Source organism: Zonotrichia leucophrys, chromosome 3 (genome assembly GCF_028769735.1).
Source record: "Zonotrichia leucophrys gambelii isolate GWCS_2022_RI chromosome 3, RI_Zleu_2.0, whole genome shotgun sequence".
Taxonomy (NCBI): Eukaryota; Metazoa; Chordata; class Aves; order Passeriformes; family Passerellidae; genus Zonotrichia; species Zonotrichia leucophrys.
The window spans coordinates 41,168,424-41,189,745 of NC_088172.1; the positions used below are offsets into that span (position 1 = coordinate 41,168,424).

The 21,322-nt window shown below is 38.0% G+C and overlaps 1 protein-coding gene across 1 annotated transcript in view; it reads right to left on the reverse strand.

Annotated features, from left to right (window-relative positions):
• Window positions 1-1,236: 1,236 nt before the first annotated feature.
• Window positions 1,237-21,322, reverse strand: part of FRK (fyn related Src family tyrosine kinase) — a 47,078-nt gene continuing 26,992 nt past the window's right edge. The window contains exons 3-8 of the mRNA XM_064706893.1: window positions 19,295-19,455; window positions 18,518-18,686; window positions 10,818-10,976; window positions 6,912-7,093; window positions 3,514-3,679; window positions 1,237-1,649 (exon numbers count right to left, since the gene is read on the reverse strand). Coding sequence (XP_064562963.1) covers window positions 1,456-1,649; window positions 3,514-3,679; window positions 6,912-7,093; window positions 10,818-10,976; window positions 18,518-18,686; window positions 19,295-19,455 — 1,031 coding nt within the window. The 3' untranslated portion in view covers window positions 1,237-1,455. The remainder of the gene's footprint in view (window positions 1,650-3,513; window positions 3,680-6,911; window positions 7,094-10,817; window positions 10,977-18,517; window positions 18,687-19,294; window positions 19,456-21,322) is intronic.

A 21,322-nucleotide genomic window follows, 5' to 3' on the forward strand; every position in this document is an offset into this window, starting at 1 on the left:
GTACTTAAAGAGGTGTGTATGAAAGAAATGAGCAGTGTGCTATCTTCCAAAGTAAGAGGAGGGGGAAAGGAAATTAAAAATTAGAAGCAAGGCAAGCAAACAAGATGAATAGATTTGAAATATAAAGTGAAGATAATCATACGGAAAAGATGTAATAAAAGCCACCAAGATCCAGTAATGGATCTTACTGATATTAGAGGAAAATCGTAGCACACTTGTATTGACCTCACACTATGTCAACACAATACAGCTCTTAATTCCTGAATTATATTGTTAAATAATTAACTGATGAATCATAAGTAAATAATTAAAACTTGGTTCTGTAAGCCTCACAACTGAAAAAATAAAACTGTCACAGTGATACCAGATTTTAGCAGAACTGATACCATGGTTAGGGAAAGGGTAAAAAAATTTAATGTCTATAGCCAGCTATATAGAGTGCTGGAAGAAGCACCTGGGCTCCATTTCTCCATTGAACAAAATAAAATGGATCATCTGTTACTTAAATCTCCTGTACTAAAGTTGAACCTGAAGAAAGTAGAAGAAAAGATTACTAATTACTCTGCAAAATACCTAGACTTGCCCTGCTGGAGAGGGTTTATGATTTGGGGAAGCAGGATTGAAAAGACAGTCACTCTAAAACACTGAGACAGTCTTGAGTTCATGTTAAAGTGTCCTTTCATCCAATATCCTTAAAATTAAGAGCCATAAAATAAACCCTCACAGTTCAATGGACAATAACTCATAGATATTTAACAATCTTAAGAACAAACAACTTCTAATAATAATTCAAAATAATAATTTTGTTTATTCTTGGAAAAGGAGTGCAGTAGACAAAATATAAAAAGATCAGCCTGTGCATCTACAAAACAAAATAATTTCTTTTCTCCCATGAATATCTCCCATTATTTTCAGATTTGGCAAAAGCACATGTACTTCAATTCAAAGCAAGGCAATTAATTTGGATTCTGACAAATCAGAGCCATCAGTCACAGGATTACTTTTATTATTTTTTACAATGAAAGTACTCTGGGAGCACAGATGCTGCTGTGTAGAGCCATCACATTCCTTCCCGAGAACAAACTGATAGGAATTAAAAGTCTAACATTAAATAATTACTCCAATGAAGAAATTACAAAAAGCTACAATAGATACTTAGCTAGACTAATTTCAATTGTTTGTTCTTTCAACGTGTTGTTTTAAAATAAATAGAAGACTAATTTTTAGAAACATCCACCCTCCAGCTTCCTGATGCTTTGTCTTGCAAAACACTTGTCAGCAGCAAAATTTTAAGTCTTTGAAGATCAGGGAGGGAATGAAGTGTACCAGGATTCTTCAGCACCCCCAAATAACCCCACGCCTGCGGTTAGGCTGACTCCACAGCCACTGTTAGCCATGTTGGCTAGGACATGTCCTTCAGGAGCATCCTGAGTTCTCATGTCCCATGGCCTGGGCCTAGGTAAAGGAATAGATCTCGTTGTTGAAGTAGTTCTCCAGCTGGTCACTGAGGGAGTCAAAGGTGGGCCGCTCATCGGGCTCTGCATTCCAGCACTTCTCCATCATCCCGTAGAGCGGCGCTGGGCACGTCTCCGGCTGAGGAAGTCTGTACCCATTGTCCAGCATCTGGATCACCTGGTGTCCTGGCATACCTGCAGGCCAAAAGGAGTTCATCAGGCTACTCAGGATCTGCTTCTGGGTGCTGTGTGTTCCTCTCTCTTCAGCACAGAATCACCACAGAATGGTTTGAGTTGGAAAGGACCCTAAAGATCACCGGGTTCAAAGCCCCTGCCCTGAGCAGGGACACCTTCCACTAGACCAGGTTACTCAAAGCCCTTCCAGCCTGGCCTTGAACGATTCCAGGGACAGAGCCTCATCTCTTAATGTTTACCAGCAATTAAAAACCAACTCCAACATTTCCACACCACCTCACCCTGACTGTGCCAGCTGCAAGGCATCACAAATAAGTTTGTCTGCATGTGAGGCTTTTCTTCCACCACTTGGGTTTGTCAAAATTTTTCAGACATCTATTTAGCTTAAATAGTTCCTAAATGCCTCTAGTCTCAGTGACTATGAAATCTCCTAAGAAAACCTGATCTGCTGCTGAATTTTCCTCAAATTTAGAAACTTTTTCCTAAAGTCAGCCCTGTTTCCACAAGGGCAGCTGGGCAATGGTATCCCCCCTCCTACATCACCACCAGTCATGCAGAAGAAACCATTCATTTCCCTATCTTTACTGTACCTGTGTATACTAGGACTATTGTCCTGTTCTCTTCCAATTTTTTACTTTTTAAATTAAATCTTGAACTGTGCTCTTTTCCCTAGATCTCTGATGGTGCTTCGTCTGCACATTATCCACTGCCACCACAAATCAACATAAACTCTTCTAACTGATTACTGAGAACAAATTCCTGAAAGTAATACCAAGTAATCAAATAGTAAAATGATATTTTCTACTCTTAAGATACAGATACCTTTGCAAAGGGATAATACTGAATGAGTTTTCAGACAATATCCAGAGCTATGGTGTTACATATTTTTTATAATAAAATTATTTATTTATCTGTGCCTGTGTCTGTATGTACACAACTATAGTTTATATAAGACTTCAGGATATTTTGCTTTGCTTTTTTTTCTTCAGAACAATTTTGCAGGAGGTGAGGGTGGGAATCAAAAAGCAAAATCAATTTTTTCTTTTACAGAAAATATCAGTTTGGGACCCTGTGAAATGTAGTTTATGGCAAACGCACCACCCCTCAGGCCTGTACAGACAACATAACTTTTTTTTGCTTTAGTTCTTCCCTTGTGTTCTACTCACCAGCACAAAATGAGTCACAGTCAATCATCTCACTGATATCTTGTGTTATTGGAGCCACAGTTCCTTGAGCATTTCTCACAGTACTAGAAATAGTAGCTGCTCTCAGACTACTATATCTACTTTTGAGATTGGTGACATTTTATTTTTTAATTATTTTATACTTGTGATCCTTTCCTTTATGAAGACTTTTCACTGCAACAATCATACATGAGAGAGGGGGGTAAAAGCACCCTGATTTATTTTTCAGACACCTTCTTTCTGAAGTGCTTGTTCAGCGCTTCACACATAATCTATTCTTCCATGAGATATACTAAAAAAAAATTCAAAAAGGACAGGTTGGGAAACAAAAAAACCCTTCCTTTATTTCTTCCCTTTTTCACATTCCAAGAATTGGCATCTTTGATCTGATGATGAAGGAAAATAGCCAGCTGGATTAGGTGCCTCTGCAGTGCGGATTGATTCCATCAAGAGGAAGCTTGAATGTGTGCTGACCACAGCTTTTGCAAAGCTGCCAGGAGGCCCAGGGAAGCCAGAAGGTCTGCCCCACTAAATGGACCTCATCTCAACAACCGTCTTCCTCTCTTTAAGATTTTAACCCTTTAACATGCCCATAGTACAGGCATTCAACCTTCTTTTTTTGTGTTATTCTGAAATCAAGAAAAAAATTGGACATCATTTCTTTAGGTTAAAGTACTTACCATGATAAGGCATCTGCCCATAGGTGATTATTTCAAACAGAAGTATCCCAAAGGACCAGACATCTGATTTAATGCTGAATCTGTTGTAGCGGATTGCCTCCGGGGCTGTCCATTTCACTGGGAGTTTTGTTTCAGCCCTAGCTTCATATATTTTTTCATTTTCTACCTATCATGGGTAAAACAAAACAAGCCTGGTTTCAGACCTGCTTCAGCAAACCACTTAAGCATCTGACTAAGCTCAGCACGTGCCTAATCTTATCTTTTAACCAAACTCTTGTTTTTTAGGTAAGTACCCATTTTCTGAAGTCTACCATTGGATTCAGCTTTGCAGTTGAAAAGTGCAGAGGCTTCATCAGAGGCTTTTCTAAAGCATTTATCATTTCAAGCAAGCACACACCATTGGAGTGTCTCCTGATTAATTATGACTTGCTGCTGTGAATTCTGGACCTGGCATGCAAAATATCAAAAGTGTCAGGAGTGGCAGTGTAAGCATCCTGCTGACACTAGAGACCAAATGTCTCCACGTCTGGTCTAGAGTAAAGAGAGAAGGCAAGAGCAAGAGCTAATGAACTTCAGAAGATTTCTTCTGTGATTTATTGTGATGTCGAAGGGTCATTGACTTTGATAACAGTGGCTTAAGCTTCTTTTGGGGAAGAAAGAATAAACTCTGACTGATCCATATTAACATATTTGTTTCCCCTGAGCTAATTAATGTAAAGTGTAGGTGAAAGAAACAAAAAAACTGTTGAGTTGCCAGTTTGTAGAATCATGTCCTTAAAGGTTGTGGTGGTTTGACCAGGAAGGAGTGGGAATTCTGGGATGCTGTGGTCAAACCAATGAATGTTCTGAGTTTGATACTGACACCTGGTGTAGCCAGTGGGGTTTGGACACACCTCCGAGAATACACAGGGGTTAAAAGCAGGGCTCTGGCCCTGGGAGGCTCTCTTGGGACGTCGAAGCGAAGAGGTCAGATCTCCCCCCCGTCCAGCCGCTGCTGCTGGGCGGGGGAGGGGCAGCCACGTGGTAGGCCCTGGGCCTGGACAGAGATGGGAGGTGAGGAGGCCCTCGAGGATGGAAGGGTGGAAGACTCCAGGGAGTCAGCCCTCGGGCAGCCATCCCCCCCCCCCCCCCCCCCCCCAGGAGGGAGAGAGAGAGCCGGCGACACCGAATGTGATAGCAGCCGGCCCAGGAGGAGAAGGGGGGGAAGAGTGCCCGGCCGGAGTGCCCGGCAGGGAGTGTGTGGGAGTGCCGCAGCTCCGGGACAGAGACTGAAAGTTTTAACCCCTTTCTTTCATGATTGGGGCCTTGCAAAAATGCTAATCCTCCTCGAAGCTGAATAAGAAGGGAGATAAGAGATGAGATGAGACAAGGACCTGGCCCGAAGAACGTGGAGATGATTGAATGGGGAGAGATGATTTGGAGTGGCCTTTTGGCTGGACTTTTCTTGTGGCCATGGACTCAGTTAGTTCCTGTGACACAGAGACTGCACTTAGGGGGAAGCAGTGGCTCAGAACCAGGAGGGTTCATCGTGAGGACCCCCCAGCCCCAGGGGGTTGGAAAAATATGGGGGGGACAGATGTCCCAAAGCAGAGACTGTGCCTTTTTGGAGTGAGACAAGGCATCCTTGAAAGACAACCCTAAAAGCAGCTCTGATCCATGCGCAGTGGTGAGAGCACTGGGCATGGAAGGAAGATGTCACAAGCGGCAAAAGGACTTTTTTTCCGGGCGGTGCCGAAGTGACAGGGAAGCACACGAGGTTTCAGTGTGTTTCCAGGGGAAGCCTATGGAACAAGAAGGACTCCTTTCCTCTTCATGAACTGAAGTTTGAGTATACTAAAGTGTGGTGCCAGGCTGGGCAGTTGGTAATTTGGGAGAATGTATCGGATTGGGAAAGTCAGGTAGTGGGGAGGAGGAAAGTGGTTTTTTGTAAGGTTTTCAATTTTTTTCTTTTCCTTATAGTTTTTCCCTATTTTCCTGTAGTTTAGGTAATAAAGTGTTCTTTATGTTTAAGCTAAAGCCTGTTTTGCTTATTCCTGGTCACATCTCACAGCAGACACCAGGGTGAGGGCATTTTCATGGGGGCACTGGCTCTGTGCCAGGCTCAAACCATGACAAAGGTTTATCACAAGGACATCTAAATTTTGTGAACATTTCTTCTCTCTTTAATTCCTACACATAATTTAGTATACATAAGTCACACCTAAAGCCTCAGTCAAGTTTTTCACATGTAAATCCAGATGTACATGTACCAGATTTTGCTTTTTTGATTGTTTAAATACAGAATGTATATTTCCCAGCTGCAATGCTCAATGGTTTTGAAAATACTGGTTGTTATTGACTTATATCTCTATACTTATACAGCTGGTATCTTGACCATAACACTAATCTTTAGAAATAAGAAACATATGCATTATGAGCATTGTTCATTTAAAAATATATATTTTTTATGTTAAAGAACTTGTAATACGAACTTACGCATATTTAGAACAATCAAAATTAAATTAAAAGAATTTTCAATGTCCCCTGATGCCTTTTTTAAGCCATTATTCTATATTTCAGTATGTAAAAAATCAAATTCTGTTATAAACTTCAATTTCTGCTGTTGGAATGGAAAAACAAAATGAGAAGTAGAAGACCTTTTTCTCTGTTTTTCCTTCTCAGTGCAAGAATATAAATAAATAATAAAATCCAAGCACAGCCTCAGAAATTATGGATTTCATATTGAAATCCATAAAATACAGCAAAATAAATCTTTCCAACACTGATTAAATAATTTTCAGAGGTAGGAAATCTCATTTCTAAACCATAGCTCTTCCAAAGGGATACTTTGGCTGGTGACCCTTGGCATTCTCTGCCTTCAAGGACTAGAGAAAAAAACCAAAACAGTGCAGTGGCAAAGAATTTGCATCAGACTTAAAGCTCTGAGAGCTCACTTTACAAATGTTGCTGTTAGCTGTGGAGAGGAATAAGGTCCTTTTATGATTACTAACTGTGATCACAAGCACCATGGAGGCAGAGGGGCAGTGAACAAGGAGAGAATATGCGTCAATACATTTTTATATGCCTTCCCTTACAGGCCCAGGTGTACAATCTTTCCATCAGTCCTCTCCATGTTGCAAACACTGTGGATAAATCTGGGTATTGCCAGGATCCTTCCTGGGTGGCTGGGAGGGAAGCAGACACCAAGATTCTTCAGACTGACGCAAAGGCACAGGACAACTTCTGACCTCACATGGGATAATGCAGGTAGAAGATAAAAGTGAACATGTCATAGGTCATTTTCTCCCTGGGCTTGCCTTTGTCTTAACCCATCAATTCATTCTTTAGTTGGCCTCTTCCACCTTGTTCTCCAGAGTTAAAAGTTAAAAGCAAAAAGAATTAAGCCTCTCACAACCTACCTTAAAAACTCTTGCAAGTCCGAAGTCTGCCACTTTGTAAACATTGTGCTCACCAACAAGAACATTCCTGGCTGCCAGATCCCGATGGATATAGTTCTGAGATTCAAGGTATGCCATCCCAGAAGCCACCTGAGCAGCCATGTCTATTTGATGTGTCAGGGAGATTTGAGAGCCTCCATCTTCTGTTTAAAAAGGAGATGACAAGAACAACGTAAGAACATCAACAAGATGCTGATTTCAGACATAAATAACTGAAAACCTGCCTGGTTCAAAAAAGTCAACACAAATAAACCAAATCATGCAATTGAATAAAGTAACAGCCCCCCCAAATGACAGGGATTTCTGAATGGCATTACTTATTTCCTAATAACTGAGTAATAATGCTTGTCCCATCTTCTCTAAAACAGTAGATACTACACGCAGGAGTTAATCAAGGCCAGGAAGGAGCTGCTGATGCAGTCCGAAAAGAAAATCTTTTATCAACTGATAGTAACATAGTATGCACCTTTCTGATATTAAGGGTTCATAAAACTGTTCTGAACCGTGAGTAAGAGTTTATGTCTGTACCCCGTGGTTGTAGCTAGAGCTGACTAAAGATGGAAAATCACAAAATTGTCCTTGTTCCCTGTTCTCCAATGATTCTGACTAGGAAAAATACCATCTGCTGTCAAGTATAACTAATTTTCACTTTCCAGTCCACTTGACTGCTTCATGCTGTTATCTCTGTTGTTGCTACTCAGGAGTAGGACTTCTTGAGATGATTTCAAGCTGCCTTCTTCTCCAGTAGAACTTTTTGAAGCAATGTGCATGTCATTCCCACCACCAAATTCCAGAAACTGAGATTTGGCAATTGAAGATCATTGTTCAAACAATGTAGTAGAAGAACTTTGAGATGAGCAACTTGCCTCTACAAATTAAGGAGTCTCAGGCCATTAAAAACTGCAGCCAAAAATTGTAAAACGGGTAGCAAACAAAAAAAAAATTCATTGTGGTATAACACATTAGAGTCCAAATTTGTGGCATTTTGGGAACAGCTAACCAACCTTCTCAATGCAAAGAATTTAAACCAGGAGGTAATTGATTGTAAGCCAAATCAGTATTACATTCAAGGACCAATTCACACAATCCCAAATGCTGCAGCACTGAAGCATGGCTTTCTACCTCTGTAGCCTCTCACACTCTAAACAATTTCAACTTTGTTTCAGAGCCTTGATATCAAAAAGCTAAATCCTTGCTGCTAGGCTTATTGGCAGCTCTCTGTCATCAGCTTGGTGACTTTTACTTACTGCCTCTGTGTTAGAGGAATAAAACTTTTGTAGCTGGCTGTTTTCTCTCAATTATTTTTAATTGATTTACAGTGATAGTAGTCTTAGTAGTGTTTTAAATAGCCTTCTCCAGTTCTGGCATTTTATTTGATGGAACTTTTTCATCCCACTAATGTAAACCTACCACATTTCCATTTAAAGCCATTCCCCCTTGTCCTGTCACTACCTGGCTTTGTAAATAGTCCCTCTCCAGCTCTCTTATAGGCTCCCATTAGGTAGTGGAAGGCTACTCTAAGTTTATATCTAGTCAGCTAGCTATAGATATAGATATGTTTATATAACTTTCACATTCAAAATCAGGCACTACTGCTGAATTTATAAATTTATAAATAATCCCATGGATTATTCTTTAACTGATCGAGAAAATGTAGCACCTCCATGTCCTTTTTTACTAATATTTTTTGACAAAACCCTCAACCTCATATGAAAAATTTATTAGAGAAAATATTAAAGAAGTCTTGGGGTCTGCACCCCGTTCTAAGCAATCTATCATAATCGCTCATATAGAAAAGACAGGAAAATATTCTCATTGACAGATATCTGACAATAAAAAAGAGAAAAATAAATAAGCAGCACTTTCTCCAGTGAGGGCATTGCCTCCACAATAATTCACTGAATTTCAAGACTGCATACCTGCCAGAACAAGCCCTAGGCCCATCAGAATTGATAAAAGCAGTCATACATTTATGACAATCTCATTCACTTCCAATAACAAAGAAAAGTTTTCAGGTGCATTTTTCTCATACTGGTGGCAGCTCAATAACTCTGCATAGCAGTGCTCATCAAGAACTCTCCCAAAGTACATTTACAGTGTGCACAGGGAATTCCCATGTCCATCATTATTAAGTAGCTGTCATTATGGGGAAATGTGATAGTAACTGTGAATAAAATATTAGGGACTTTTAAAGCTGGAAAAGCATACCATATAGTTCTAGGAGGGGAATAGGAACAAAGAATATCTCTGGACTTTCCTCCACTCTAGTTTGCTTTATTTACCCATAGTGCACACAGAGACAGAAGCCTTCTGAAAATATTTTCCTGTTTCCTGCAGAGGCTGAATCTCAAGAAAACTTAGCAGGAACTGTACACTCCAGCTGATATAGATCACTTCCAGCCACAGAGCTCTATATGAGCTTCAAATCTCTTTCCTTATTAGTCACACTGACAGCAATGACTTTTCTCTGACCACAATACCTATCAAAACCCTTGGATCTCTGCCTCCACCTCTTAGTTCTGTGCACCTCCCTGTGCATCGGCCATCAGACAGGGAGGGATACCACTAGACTGGGTTTCAACTGGGCATTTTTATGGATATCTTGGTGGCTGCATGGAAACCAGCTGACTTTCCACAGCCTCTGATGAAGAGCTACAGGAGCGGGCACTTAGGCAAGGAGCAAAGTGCTGTGCTCATGCTGGCAGCTGATCCACACAGAGGCTGCAGCACTGAAGTGCTCTGGACATGTTTACTCTATGCACACTAATAGGCCAATTTTCACCTCTGCAACAGCTGTGACTCATCCTGCCTTTCTCAGAGCTATTTCTCCAGTGCAATAAATGTTTCCATGCACGCCAATCATTTCCTGATGTGCCAGGCTCTTTCAATCAGATAAGCTGCAATCTACACACAAATGCACCAAAGATGAGGATTTGAAGGAAATGTGTACCTTGCTACCTCTGGCCAGCAAATGCCTACAAAACTGTGGATGATCTGGCCCAAGGTCATGGCAGACCCGTTGTGGGCAGCTCCTGGAAGGGCTGTCTCTGTGTCAGAGATTTCTTTAGCTGAAATTGTGCATGGACAGACCCTCATTTAAAAATGGTTCCGCAGAGAAGATGGGGGAAGGCATGTGTCATGGTAAATGCTGTCTGTGGTATTACACAGGGCTTTGCTTTATTGGCTGTAAACAGAGAAAAAATTCAGCATGACAACCGTGGCAAACATTTTGTCTTCAAGAAATCATTACAGCTTTAAAGACATTTAGCATCTCACAGACATCTGCTAAACTGAAAATGGGTAGCAACACTAGAATCAAGAATTTCCCAATAACAGGAGTGAACTTAAAAGTGCAATCATTATGCTAGTCTGTTCCAGGCTGTACAGTTTTATTTTTAATTATTATTTGCCTTCAAAAGAGCACTTTGAAGTGCTACTGAGATAAAAGCCCTGATGAGACAGGCAAGGGACAAATTTGTAGTGAAAAGCTATCCCTGACTAGTAATAGTTTTCAAAACTGTTAAGTACATTTTGTGGAAGTGCTTCTATTTCATGTCAAATATGATGACCTATCCTTCTGGATACTTATATTTTTATTCCTTTGTGTATGTTCCCATCTACTCCTAGAACTGCATGAAAAAATATGAGCCATTATAAGGCAAGAATCAGACTGTGGATGCAATTCTTTCCTACTTTTAAAATATTTTGGTTGTCAAAAATTCATAAACCTTTCTGCTTTTCTCACCCCCACACATGACAAATAATGCAGCTTTTACATTAAACTAGGATGTTGTACTTCTATCTTTTATGTTAGTGTATTTACTAAACTGCAGCACTCTTAAAATGAGTTTAGAGTCATTTGCTTACTTTTAAGGTATTCTAGAAGACTTCCAAATCTCATCAGCTCGGTAATAATATAAATTGGGTCCTCCAAAGTGCAGACAGCATAAAGCTGTATAAGCTTTGGATGTCTCAAGTTCTTCATTATTTGTGCTTCCCTCAGAAAGTCTTTTGGATCCATTGAACCTGAAACAACGGCATATAACAAAACCGAGGTTATTAAAGGGCTTTCTACCAGCAATCTTAAGGGAGTAACTGATATTGTTTTCTGGTTTTGAAAGAACATTAACATCTCAAATCTTCACAGTTCCCACAGAAAACAGACAGTGCAGCTGAAACAAACATTTAATGAGTGAAATATGCCAGTTGTGTAGGGACAGAGAACATATGTGTCCCAGCCACCAGAAATATAAAGGCTAAAATCAACCACCCCCAGAACTCCACCAAACAGGAAAAAAAAGCAAGGCTAGAATGTTAAGGGATACATTTTAAGCAAACAACTGGTTAATGAAAGGATAAGAAACTGAGGTGAGAGTGTCTAGGTAATGAACATAAAATTTCTGAGAGAAAACTAGTGCTGCAATAAAAATTTGTTGCACTATATTTTCAGCTTCACCAATTAAAGCCTGAAAGCACTGAAATCAGTTTAGCATGTGCAGAGATGGTGTGTGCATTTCATATATACAAAAACAAATAACTATTTATAATGATCATGCAATAGCAACCCTTTCAAAAATACCAATGTATGCACAGATGCAACATTAATTTTACAATCCCTTAAATACCAAAGTGTCTTAGCAGCAAATGACGCCAACTTTTTAAGTGTTACATAAGATCATAACATCTGTAGTTCTATTCATATATATATAGTGAACTCATGCAGAAACTATGTCAAAGAAGCAGTCAGAAGTGGCACAGGACGCCAAAGTCATGGCAAATGTAGAATTAAAGGTCATGTATCCTGAATAGGGGATTGATTAGGAAAACATGAACAAATAAAAAATCAAAGCTTTCTAGATGAATGATCCAGTAGTGATCAGATATTGTCAGGTGTTTGAGGAGGCTGGTGAATAACATCTCCTTCAAAACGCTTGTACATGCAAATGTGAAATTATTTAACTACTCGCATGTCTCCTTCCTCCCAAATCAAAATACTTTAATTAAGAAAATATTGCAGTTAAGATTGGAGAGGAAAATATCTAGTTATCCAACTTATTCTGCTCTATGCTGTGTTTGAAAACAAACTCATCTTGCTCAGCAAGCAGACTAAGTAATTTGAGAAGTCAAGGCTGCAAGAATAAGAGTCTTTATGGTTGTTTTTTTTTTTAATATTAGGTAATCTATAAGGTTCATTTGGGAGTTTGATTGTGTTCCAAACATGGATGTTTAAATTAAGTGAAACTCTTGGAGGATGTTAAATGGCTCAGCAATAAAATTCCAACCGATACTCTGTTCTACAAAAAGGACTAGAAAATCAGCCTGTTCACCCAACATCTACCTTAAATGCCACCTCCTGAAAAATGCCCCAGCCTATTTCCCAAAACATAGGAACGATGTGTGATTTCTTATCCTCGCATCAATACAAGAGGAAAGATTCAGAAATGCTTCTGACATAGACTTTATGAAAAAAGAGCCACTGGACATTGCTACATGGGAGAGCAAAGATTACATTGCAAGGAACAGGTACTCCTCACTTTCTTTTCCTCATACTTCCCTTGGCAATCCCATATTGCCCAATTTGGTGAGACTTCATAGGATGTCATTAGGAGGAGTGGTCAAAGTATTTGGATTTCCATCAATAAATGGCAAGCAGCCAATAATGTATCTCCTCAACAGGTACAAGCTATACTCATTTTCTTTACTCACTGTCAGAGGAAATTGGGGGCCTTCACAAAGAGTAAATGATCACACCTGATCTGGATAAAACAGAGATTGAGACAGGGAGAAAACCCAAAATATCTGTGATTACTCTACATCCTTTTCTTGTTTACAGCAGCACAATCTTTACAGATTTACTCAAACTTTCCACCAATTCTAGTTTTAAAAAAATAATTGATAAGGTTGTCTTTATAGGGTTTGGACTCACTCTGATATTTATTTAAAATTTTACCCCATTTGCTTACTTGTTTCAAGATATATGCTTTGTCATAAAAATCAACCAAAAATCTACAGCTGCATGGTGAGAAGCATTCTGCCTCCAGAAGCAAATGCATCAGTGTGAATTATGATTTAGCATCAGTGCCAAGATTTGACAAGTTGATCCTAAAAACGATGAACTACTTGCTCACTTAGGGTCTACCAAATCATGGACCCTCTATGGATCATTATACAGGATTTCTTCACACCATAGAATTTGACAGTCTGATTTGTTCCCACCATCAAAGTTTGCCTACAAGGAATTTCTCAATTTAATCATGCTATAAACTTCTCCCAATAAACTGAAACCAAGCAACATGTTTTTCAGATATGACAACTTTCAATAAATTGATCAAGAAGGAAGTTTTCCATTAGCTGAATAGCTGCAAATCTTTTTCTACACTGTAAAAGCAAATAACAGTGACAATAATGATAACAAACCAGAAAAAGATCAATAAGTATTTCCCGCATGTTTTACAGAGCATACGTAACCTTCAGTTTTACTTAGTTTATATCTTTAAATAGCACAAGTAGCAGACAGTGCCCCAATCCCCCACAGCCCTGTAGATCTTATATTGTACTTCATAAGAAGATTGGATGCCAAATGAAAAAAAGTTAAAAGTGTCTTTATGAGTGCTCTGCCTAAGATTATGTTTCAGCAACTGAATAAGCAAATTAAAAACTGCCTCTAAAAGAAACCAAACATGCTTGTTACAAATTAGTTGGATAAAGCCTGTCACAATAGTGGCAAAGAATTTACAGTACATCCCTTTGAGGCAGGAAACACATGCCAAATGGAGTTTCAAATAACTGAGGGGGGTTTAACTTGTAGTTAAATATGTATGTTTTTAATGAAATACACATTTTCACCTGTTAGTGGTAAACACAAGATAAAGAACAGGTTACTGTAATTAGAAACGACTTGGTCATAAAACAATCGGTTAACATAAGCCTTTATTGAAACAAGTGGAGGTTTCTATTGTCTAAGATACCAGTTTGGGAGTAAATTCATTAGGACCTGAAGAAAATATGGTCTTGATAATCTGATTTTTGAATGAAAAATGTTTTTCTAAATGTCAAAGCCATTCTCCAGAACAAAATGTTAGAATCTCTTCCTTTGAGATGTTCTATGTTGTGCTGCTTTGCCAGGAAGCACCTCTAACTTAAGCCTACTTAAAACAGATATATCAGTTCTGATTAACTTATGTTTGAAAATATTTTGTTCTAGATCTGAGGAAGCTTCACATTCTAAGATAAACCCTGATAACCTGGAAATGAGTTAGAGAAGGAGGTTAGTTATTTTCCAGATTCTACCTGCCTAAATGTAAATGGCCCTTAAATATTTGATAAACCCATGCCAAGACCCTTTGTTTGCAACTTTTCAATAAACCTTCCCAAATTGCTTCAAAGTACCCTTCTGCTTCAGAAGAACCTAGCCCGCTAAGTAAAGTTTATAGAAAATTAATTTATGTGGAGACTGCATTAAGCATATAACTATGATCTTCTGAAGAATTTTATGAGTAATAAAGAAATAAAGTTTAAAAACTAAGAATTTGGCAACGCAAGAAACTAAAATAGCCTTTTCATATTAACAGATGGATAATATATGTTTCTGCATTTTCTCAAGTAGCTTTGTCACCAAACAGAAGTAAACTTACAGATCAGTGTAAGGCCACATACTGAATTAAATGGAATAAAAAAATCTCTTTTGTTTTCAGGGAAACTGGGGTACTCCCCTGAGTGCGAAGCTTTTTACACTGCATATGTATTAAAGAGATGAAAAATTAGAGAAATTAAAATGTTATGAAAAACTCCACCGACAGTACCAACCCAGACATTATTTTGGAAAAACCTCCTGAAAAAAAAAAATCATGCTTGGACAGTTTCCATGCAGAGAGAAGCTTGGGAGATGCTTTGCAATGTGATAATGACAAATGTATGCGTCAGCTTCAACAGGCATAAGGAACTTTATCAGATACAATTAATTGGTGATGATAGATGTCTGCTTCACTTGCTGACAGCTGGAGAAGCAAGCTAGCCCAGACAATAGGTTCTAGAAAATCCATCACACTCAACATAGGACAAAGTGCAAATCCCTGCTGCAATGATTTCCACTTAAATAGAAAAATCCAGTGTCTCAGTGAAGAAATAAAAACAGAAATGTGAAATGACATGTTCAGGGACCTGCATCAAGATAGTGCTGTGCAGAGCCAAAACCAGAAATAGCAACTGCTGGTTTCTAGACTGTTTTCCATCTACTGATCCCTGCACCTCTTTGAAAACTATGGGTCAACAGTTCAAAAGTCAGAGGCAAAGATGTTCTTACATTTTGTTTTTTCATTCACACATTCACGGCTATGGCTGGTAAAATGTCACAGATGTCTCCAAAGCAGAGACAAGTGAACCAGTGGACCAATAAGAGAATTATCTGAATGAAAGCATCACATTACTGCTGCTTTCTGTATACAGTCACACTGACCAACAGATTGTAAAAGGAATAAGGAGAGGTAATGGGCAAGACATTGACAATGATATTTGAGAGCAAAGAGCGGAATGATCTCAGATATTTTCAGTTGTTGTAATTGTGCTGGAGGGACAAGGGGTGGATTGCGTGCAAATTGTTTACTTTGGTTTTGTGATTATGGTGTTTTGCTTTTGTTGTGGAGAATTCTTTTTCTGGACATAGGATTTGAGGTGTAACCTCGCCAGCACTGAGCAGAGAGGGACAATGGTCTCCACCCTGGTCTCCCTGACCACACTATTGCTGATTCAGGCCAGGATGCCATTGGTATCATTGATTTTAAGCCTTTTAGTAGCAATAGCTAGAGATTAGTTTAAGTCCAGAAAAAAATTGTTTGAGAAATGAGAAGGACACCATAAAACAATATTTACATTTAGCCTTCATATATATATAACAATATATATTTAGCCTTTCTAAAGACAACTGAAAATTAGTTAAACAATAATGGAAAGAATAACTAATACATTCAAATAGGCTTTTATTTTATTCCAAGAAGACATAATAAGGGTTAAAAAGAAGACATCAGGAAAATTCAAATGTGAAATTAGGTGCAGATTCTTACAGTTCCTTCATCTTAGGACTAAAGGACTTCTCATTACTGTGTAGTCAAGAACAAGCTATGTTTTGATTAAATATAAATGCTAATCCCAGTAGAGGGATGATGTGTAATGGCATGTAGCAGTAAAGTATTCCAACTATATATGGTCTAAAACAGATATATAGTGCAAAATAATGCTCAACAGAAAACCCCAAAGTTACAGAAATCCTTTCTGGCCTTAAGACCTATAAATCTATGACATTCTGATTGCATTATACTCCTATCTATTGTTCACCAAGTGATTGCCCTTGATCAACCTGCTCCTGCTTGGTAATAAGAGCATTGTTCCATTTCACAATTTCTCTGGTGGTAAAGCCTTTTTAGCAGAAGTCTTTCCATCTCAGCCCCTTATATTTGTCAGATCACTTTGAGTTTAACACTTCTCTGTTTTTCTGATGACTTGCATGTCCAGAGAGTTTACACTGTAAAACAGCTTAGCGAAAAGTCTGTAGTTTAAAATACACCCCCTCCTGCCCCAGTGTAAAGAAAGAGATTTAGATCTTTGAACCAAGCTACAGGAGAGGTGTATTTTATAGTGTGTTACACTTGAAGCCTGAAACATTGCTTATGTGAATATTGGAAGCTTCAGTGATCAACACTATTTATTTCTTGATTACTCATTAAGTATTATGTTTTTCATTCATTTGTCAACTTTATGTTATGGTGAATGAAATTACCAACCCTACCCTTTGCTGAAATTTTATTAGTACCAAGATAAACATTTGTTAGTCAGATTAGGGTGAGGGTATTGTGGTTTGTCTTTAATTAGTGAAGTGTTATTCCTCATGAGTAACCATGAGAACAAGCTATGGAAAACCAATGTGCTGATTACTGTAAGAGACTCCAAATGCCTTTCACTATATAGTGAAAAACAACTTATAGAAGAGGATAATTCCCTGTAGAAGTGATACTACAAGGTTAATTGCTTACATTTGTGACTGTTTGAACTGTTTTTGTAGAATGAGATCGTTCACAAAGTACAGTGATAAGAGATTCAACATTAACTACATAATTTATCAAGACAGCTTTGGGAATCAAAGTCTTCATTCTGAGCAGCACTATGTGTGACGTTCAGCTTCCTTATCACAGTGTTAGGTCACAAACTCTCTGCTATCCAAGCTCTGCATCCAGGTGGGGCTTCTTTCTGCCCTAACTCAATACAACCCAGCATGCAATCAGTGAAACTACTGCTGTTGACCTTAGCAAGAGTCAGACTAGAGTAGAAAAAACGGAGATAGAAAATTATTGATTAATCGAGCCCTTTTTCCCAGGTGAACTATGATACTACAAAAAGAACCACAGTTGAAGGAGTTTCTTCCATTATACTGCTCTAGTCTATACGTGATAACAAGTCTGCAGCAAGTCTTATGTTTATTCCAGTGAAAAAGAGATTTCGAGCTGGTTTCTGTTTGCTGAGTCACTAGGGAGATGCACCTGTTCACTGAAAAAAGTATTGTCTTTCATATAAATTGTAGAAGGTCTTCAATGTGAATAGATTTCATATTTTCAGTTAAGCAGAAAAAAAAAAAAAAAAAAAAGAAGAGGGCTTATTTTCTTTCAGTTTGCATGTCCCAAACTACAAAAGATATCCTGATACAAGAGAGCCTTGAAACATATGCTTAAATTCCTCCCTGTTCGGTAGACCACTCAAGCAGTGCTCAAGCATATTGATGCTGTATTGAATCAAAGGTCTGAATCTGTTCTGCTTCCTGAATCAGGCTCATTAGTGCCCAACACAAGCTTTTTCAATTAACCACAGCTCATGCTGTTATCTCTTTTTTAAAAACATGTATATCATCCAAGCTGCCTCTCTTATCTATGTGGTTCTTGCCATCTGCTGGCAGATATTTTATGTTGTCAATTGAGAATGCACAAATTACTTGAAGTTAATGAAACATAATTAAGAAAAATGCTAAAAACTGTATTAGTCACAATCTTATATTGCATGCAAATAGTGAGTATAAATGTTGTGTATCTAAAACTTTTAAAAATTAAAAGCAATACTAGGATTAAAGCACTCCTTAAGTACAAACTTAGCATAGTAAATATTCTATACGACAAAAGAAATCACTGTAGTATAGCACCAAATCCCTAGAAAAACCCTACAGATGACAAAGTGCTTGCAAATCAATTACTTCACCTACAGATTATTCAATCTACAGTGACTCATTTCCACACAAACAATACTGTAAAAAAGAGGTACAACTCTTGTTGTGGTTGCCTTTTCATGTGATACAGATGTTGAATTAATTCAGCTCATCTAGAAACAGAAAAGTGTATAAAATTCTCATTCAAAATACCAAAGAGTATCTAGACCTAGAGCTTTACTAATCTTCATGTCTAGGTGTGTGGATTTTAAGAATGAATGCATATATATAGATAGGCTCTTACAGATAGGCAGCATTTAAAAAGTAAAGGAGTACTCTTGCTAATAGCTCATTAGCATTTAAGATATAATAATAATTCACATACCTGGTTTTAATGTTTTGATTGCCACAGGGGTGGTGTTATTCCACAGTCCTTCCCATACTTCACCAAACTGACCAGATCCTAATTTTTTCACGAATTTCAGAGATCGTCGGTCTATCTCCCACTGATCAACAGTTTGGTAAGATAAATCAAAAGTAGCAGGAGTTTGTATCTTGTAAAAGAAAATTAATAATACACGTCAACAACATATACAAATCATTGTTAACTATTTCATGTAAAGTTGGAACAGATATAAATAATGTTTCCTTCGAGTATACACATGCAATAAAGTGACCCAAGAACATAGAATACAACCCTCATACTGGGTGCTCTTTGTTAGAAATTAGAAATACGCTAAAGAAGTCCTCCCATGAAAAGCAAACATTAGAAATCATCCCTCTAGCAAGCTTTTTGAACTATGACATGTTGGTTGCCAGAACCTTGTGGTTTTGCCTCAGTAATTACATATGGACAGCTAGAGTTATGAAGTTGAAGATTTCATTTCCATATGTATTTATAAAAAGGTATTCATAAATCATGATTGGCATATTCCTCCCCCCCCAAACACTTGATGATTTTTTTCAAAATGGCATGGTACTTTATTATTAATTTGTCAAACGTAAGAATGAAACTGTAACACTAGCCAGAACTTCCTGAAAACAAGCAGATCATTAACATTCTGAAATGGTGGAAGCAGATATGGTGTCAGCACTTTCTGACAGATATCTGATGAGTTAGCTCACAAAAACTAGTTTGCACAGTGTAGCATCCACGCCTTACCTTTAGGCATGGCTGTCTGAGCAACACGCAGAGGCCATCACGGTTCTTGCTGTAATAGTCAACCAACTCATTCAAAGTTTTAAAAGTTTTCCTTCTGGTTAGGAAAAAGCTTTCATCCATCCTTCTGATCCTGTAGTGCTTCACAGATGTACCATCAAAAACTAAAAAGATTTAAATATATTAAGTTTCTAGGAATTATTGAAGTGGTACAATATCATTTATACCCAAACCACCATAATGTTCTTAAATATATTTATGAGGACTTTAAAATAAATTATTTTAGTTCCAAATATGACAACTATAAAAAAGCCTCTTTCAAACCAAATTCCATTGTTCAGATAGCTTAACACATCTTTTATATCAGTCTTCAGCTATTCAGATTTGGAGATTCTCCACCAAAAGAACTGATGTAGAAGTACATAAATATATCTTCTGTGAGGCAGCTCATGTTTCCCATGTTTGAAGACACCAAAACCAGCCAAAAGCATCTAACTGACAGCAATCATTTAGCCAGTTTTTAGTATTTTCTTTATCCTCCTTTATTTTAGTGTTAACATTCCAAATAGCAGCTGCTATTGCTAAAGTGCCTGCTGGCAGGCACTTTAGAGGAAGTAGGTATAGCCTCCACATAGCCACTGTTCTCTGAAAAGTAGAAAAAAATCTTCCAAGGGTTTTTTCCAAACTTTGTGCATGTTTGGAATATGAAAAAATCAGGTGAATAATGCTGTGTTTCAGGTAGTTGATTAATTCCCTTTCAGTGGAATGTTTTTTATTCTAATCTGTTGTGTCTTAACCAATAAGACTATTCCTCACCTCCTGTAAATTATCTGCTTATCATGACAGCCAGTGTCCCTCCCTGTGACCATTGGAGCACTCCTTAGATATGTCAGAAAAAAGGCTGGGCCACTGCCTGCTGGGGCTAGACACGGACCAGCACAAGATCAAAGAGAGACAAAAAATGTATATAAATCACACACACACAGAGACACATGCACAGAAAAATGTTTGGAGACCACTAGTTTAGAGACCTTTACAAATGAATATCAGTAGAAGCAATAGCAGGCTCAGAATAATCAGAGAGGGCAGTTCACAAGAGCTGAAAAGGTATTTAGTCACTTATGTGGGTGTAATTTCCTAGACCCTCCATTATTTAGTCATCACTGTCCATGTTCAATGAGCAGTAGAGAGTTTATATTACATACAGAAGGGTAACTATTTTGCTCCAAAGAAGTCTACAGCTGTTAGCTCTAACATTAACCGTGTTACACAATAAACCTGGAAGTAGATTCTTTATACTGTGCCTCTGTGTGCATCTCGGCAATAGCTTTGGTTATAATGACAGAGGAATATGTGGTTACATATTGTGTGTAGAAAGCATATAGGATTGGTTGCATGAAATAAGTAAAGCTGATAGGAAGAATAATTTTTCTCACCATCTAAGTGATGAAATCGAAGAGGAAATCTCCCCTTCCTTAAATACTATTGTGGATGATCAAATATTTTTGCACTGTACTGTGTGATTGTCATCCAAGACCACCAGAGAGCAGACAGGAGCTTTTCAAAATACTCCACCTCAGGTAGTCTGTTTAGGAATCTGAGAACTTACAATTCTGCATGAGGACAGGAATGAGAATATTTGTAAACAAAATCCATATTACATTGCACTTTTCAAATTATATTTCTTTTTGAATTAACACCCATAATTACTACTTTTTAACTGTAAAATTTATGAATGCTTTTGTGATGTGTCATTTGGAAATAGTGCTGAAGCAAAATGAAGGAAAGAGTAATTCAGTAATGACAGACTGAAAATGTAATGACTTTTCCAAAGTTCACAGGAAAATTATTCCAGACAAATTAATTAGTCTTTATGATGCACTGAACAAAAGGCCGACAGGATGACTGTGTTAATCCAGTCTCAGTTATATATCACAAGTAATAGCAGTTTGACTACCTGATTTATTTATTAGCAGTATTATAACTATTATTTGTGAAGTAGCTAACATTAATAATGCAAGAGTTGGTTTG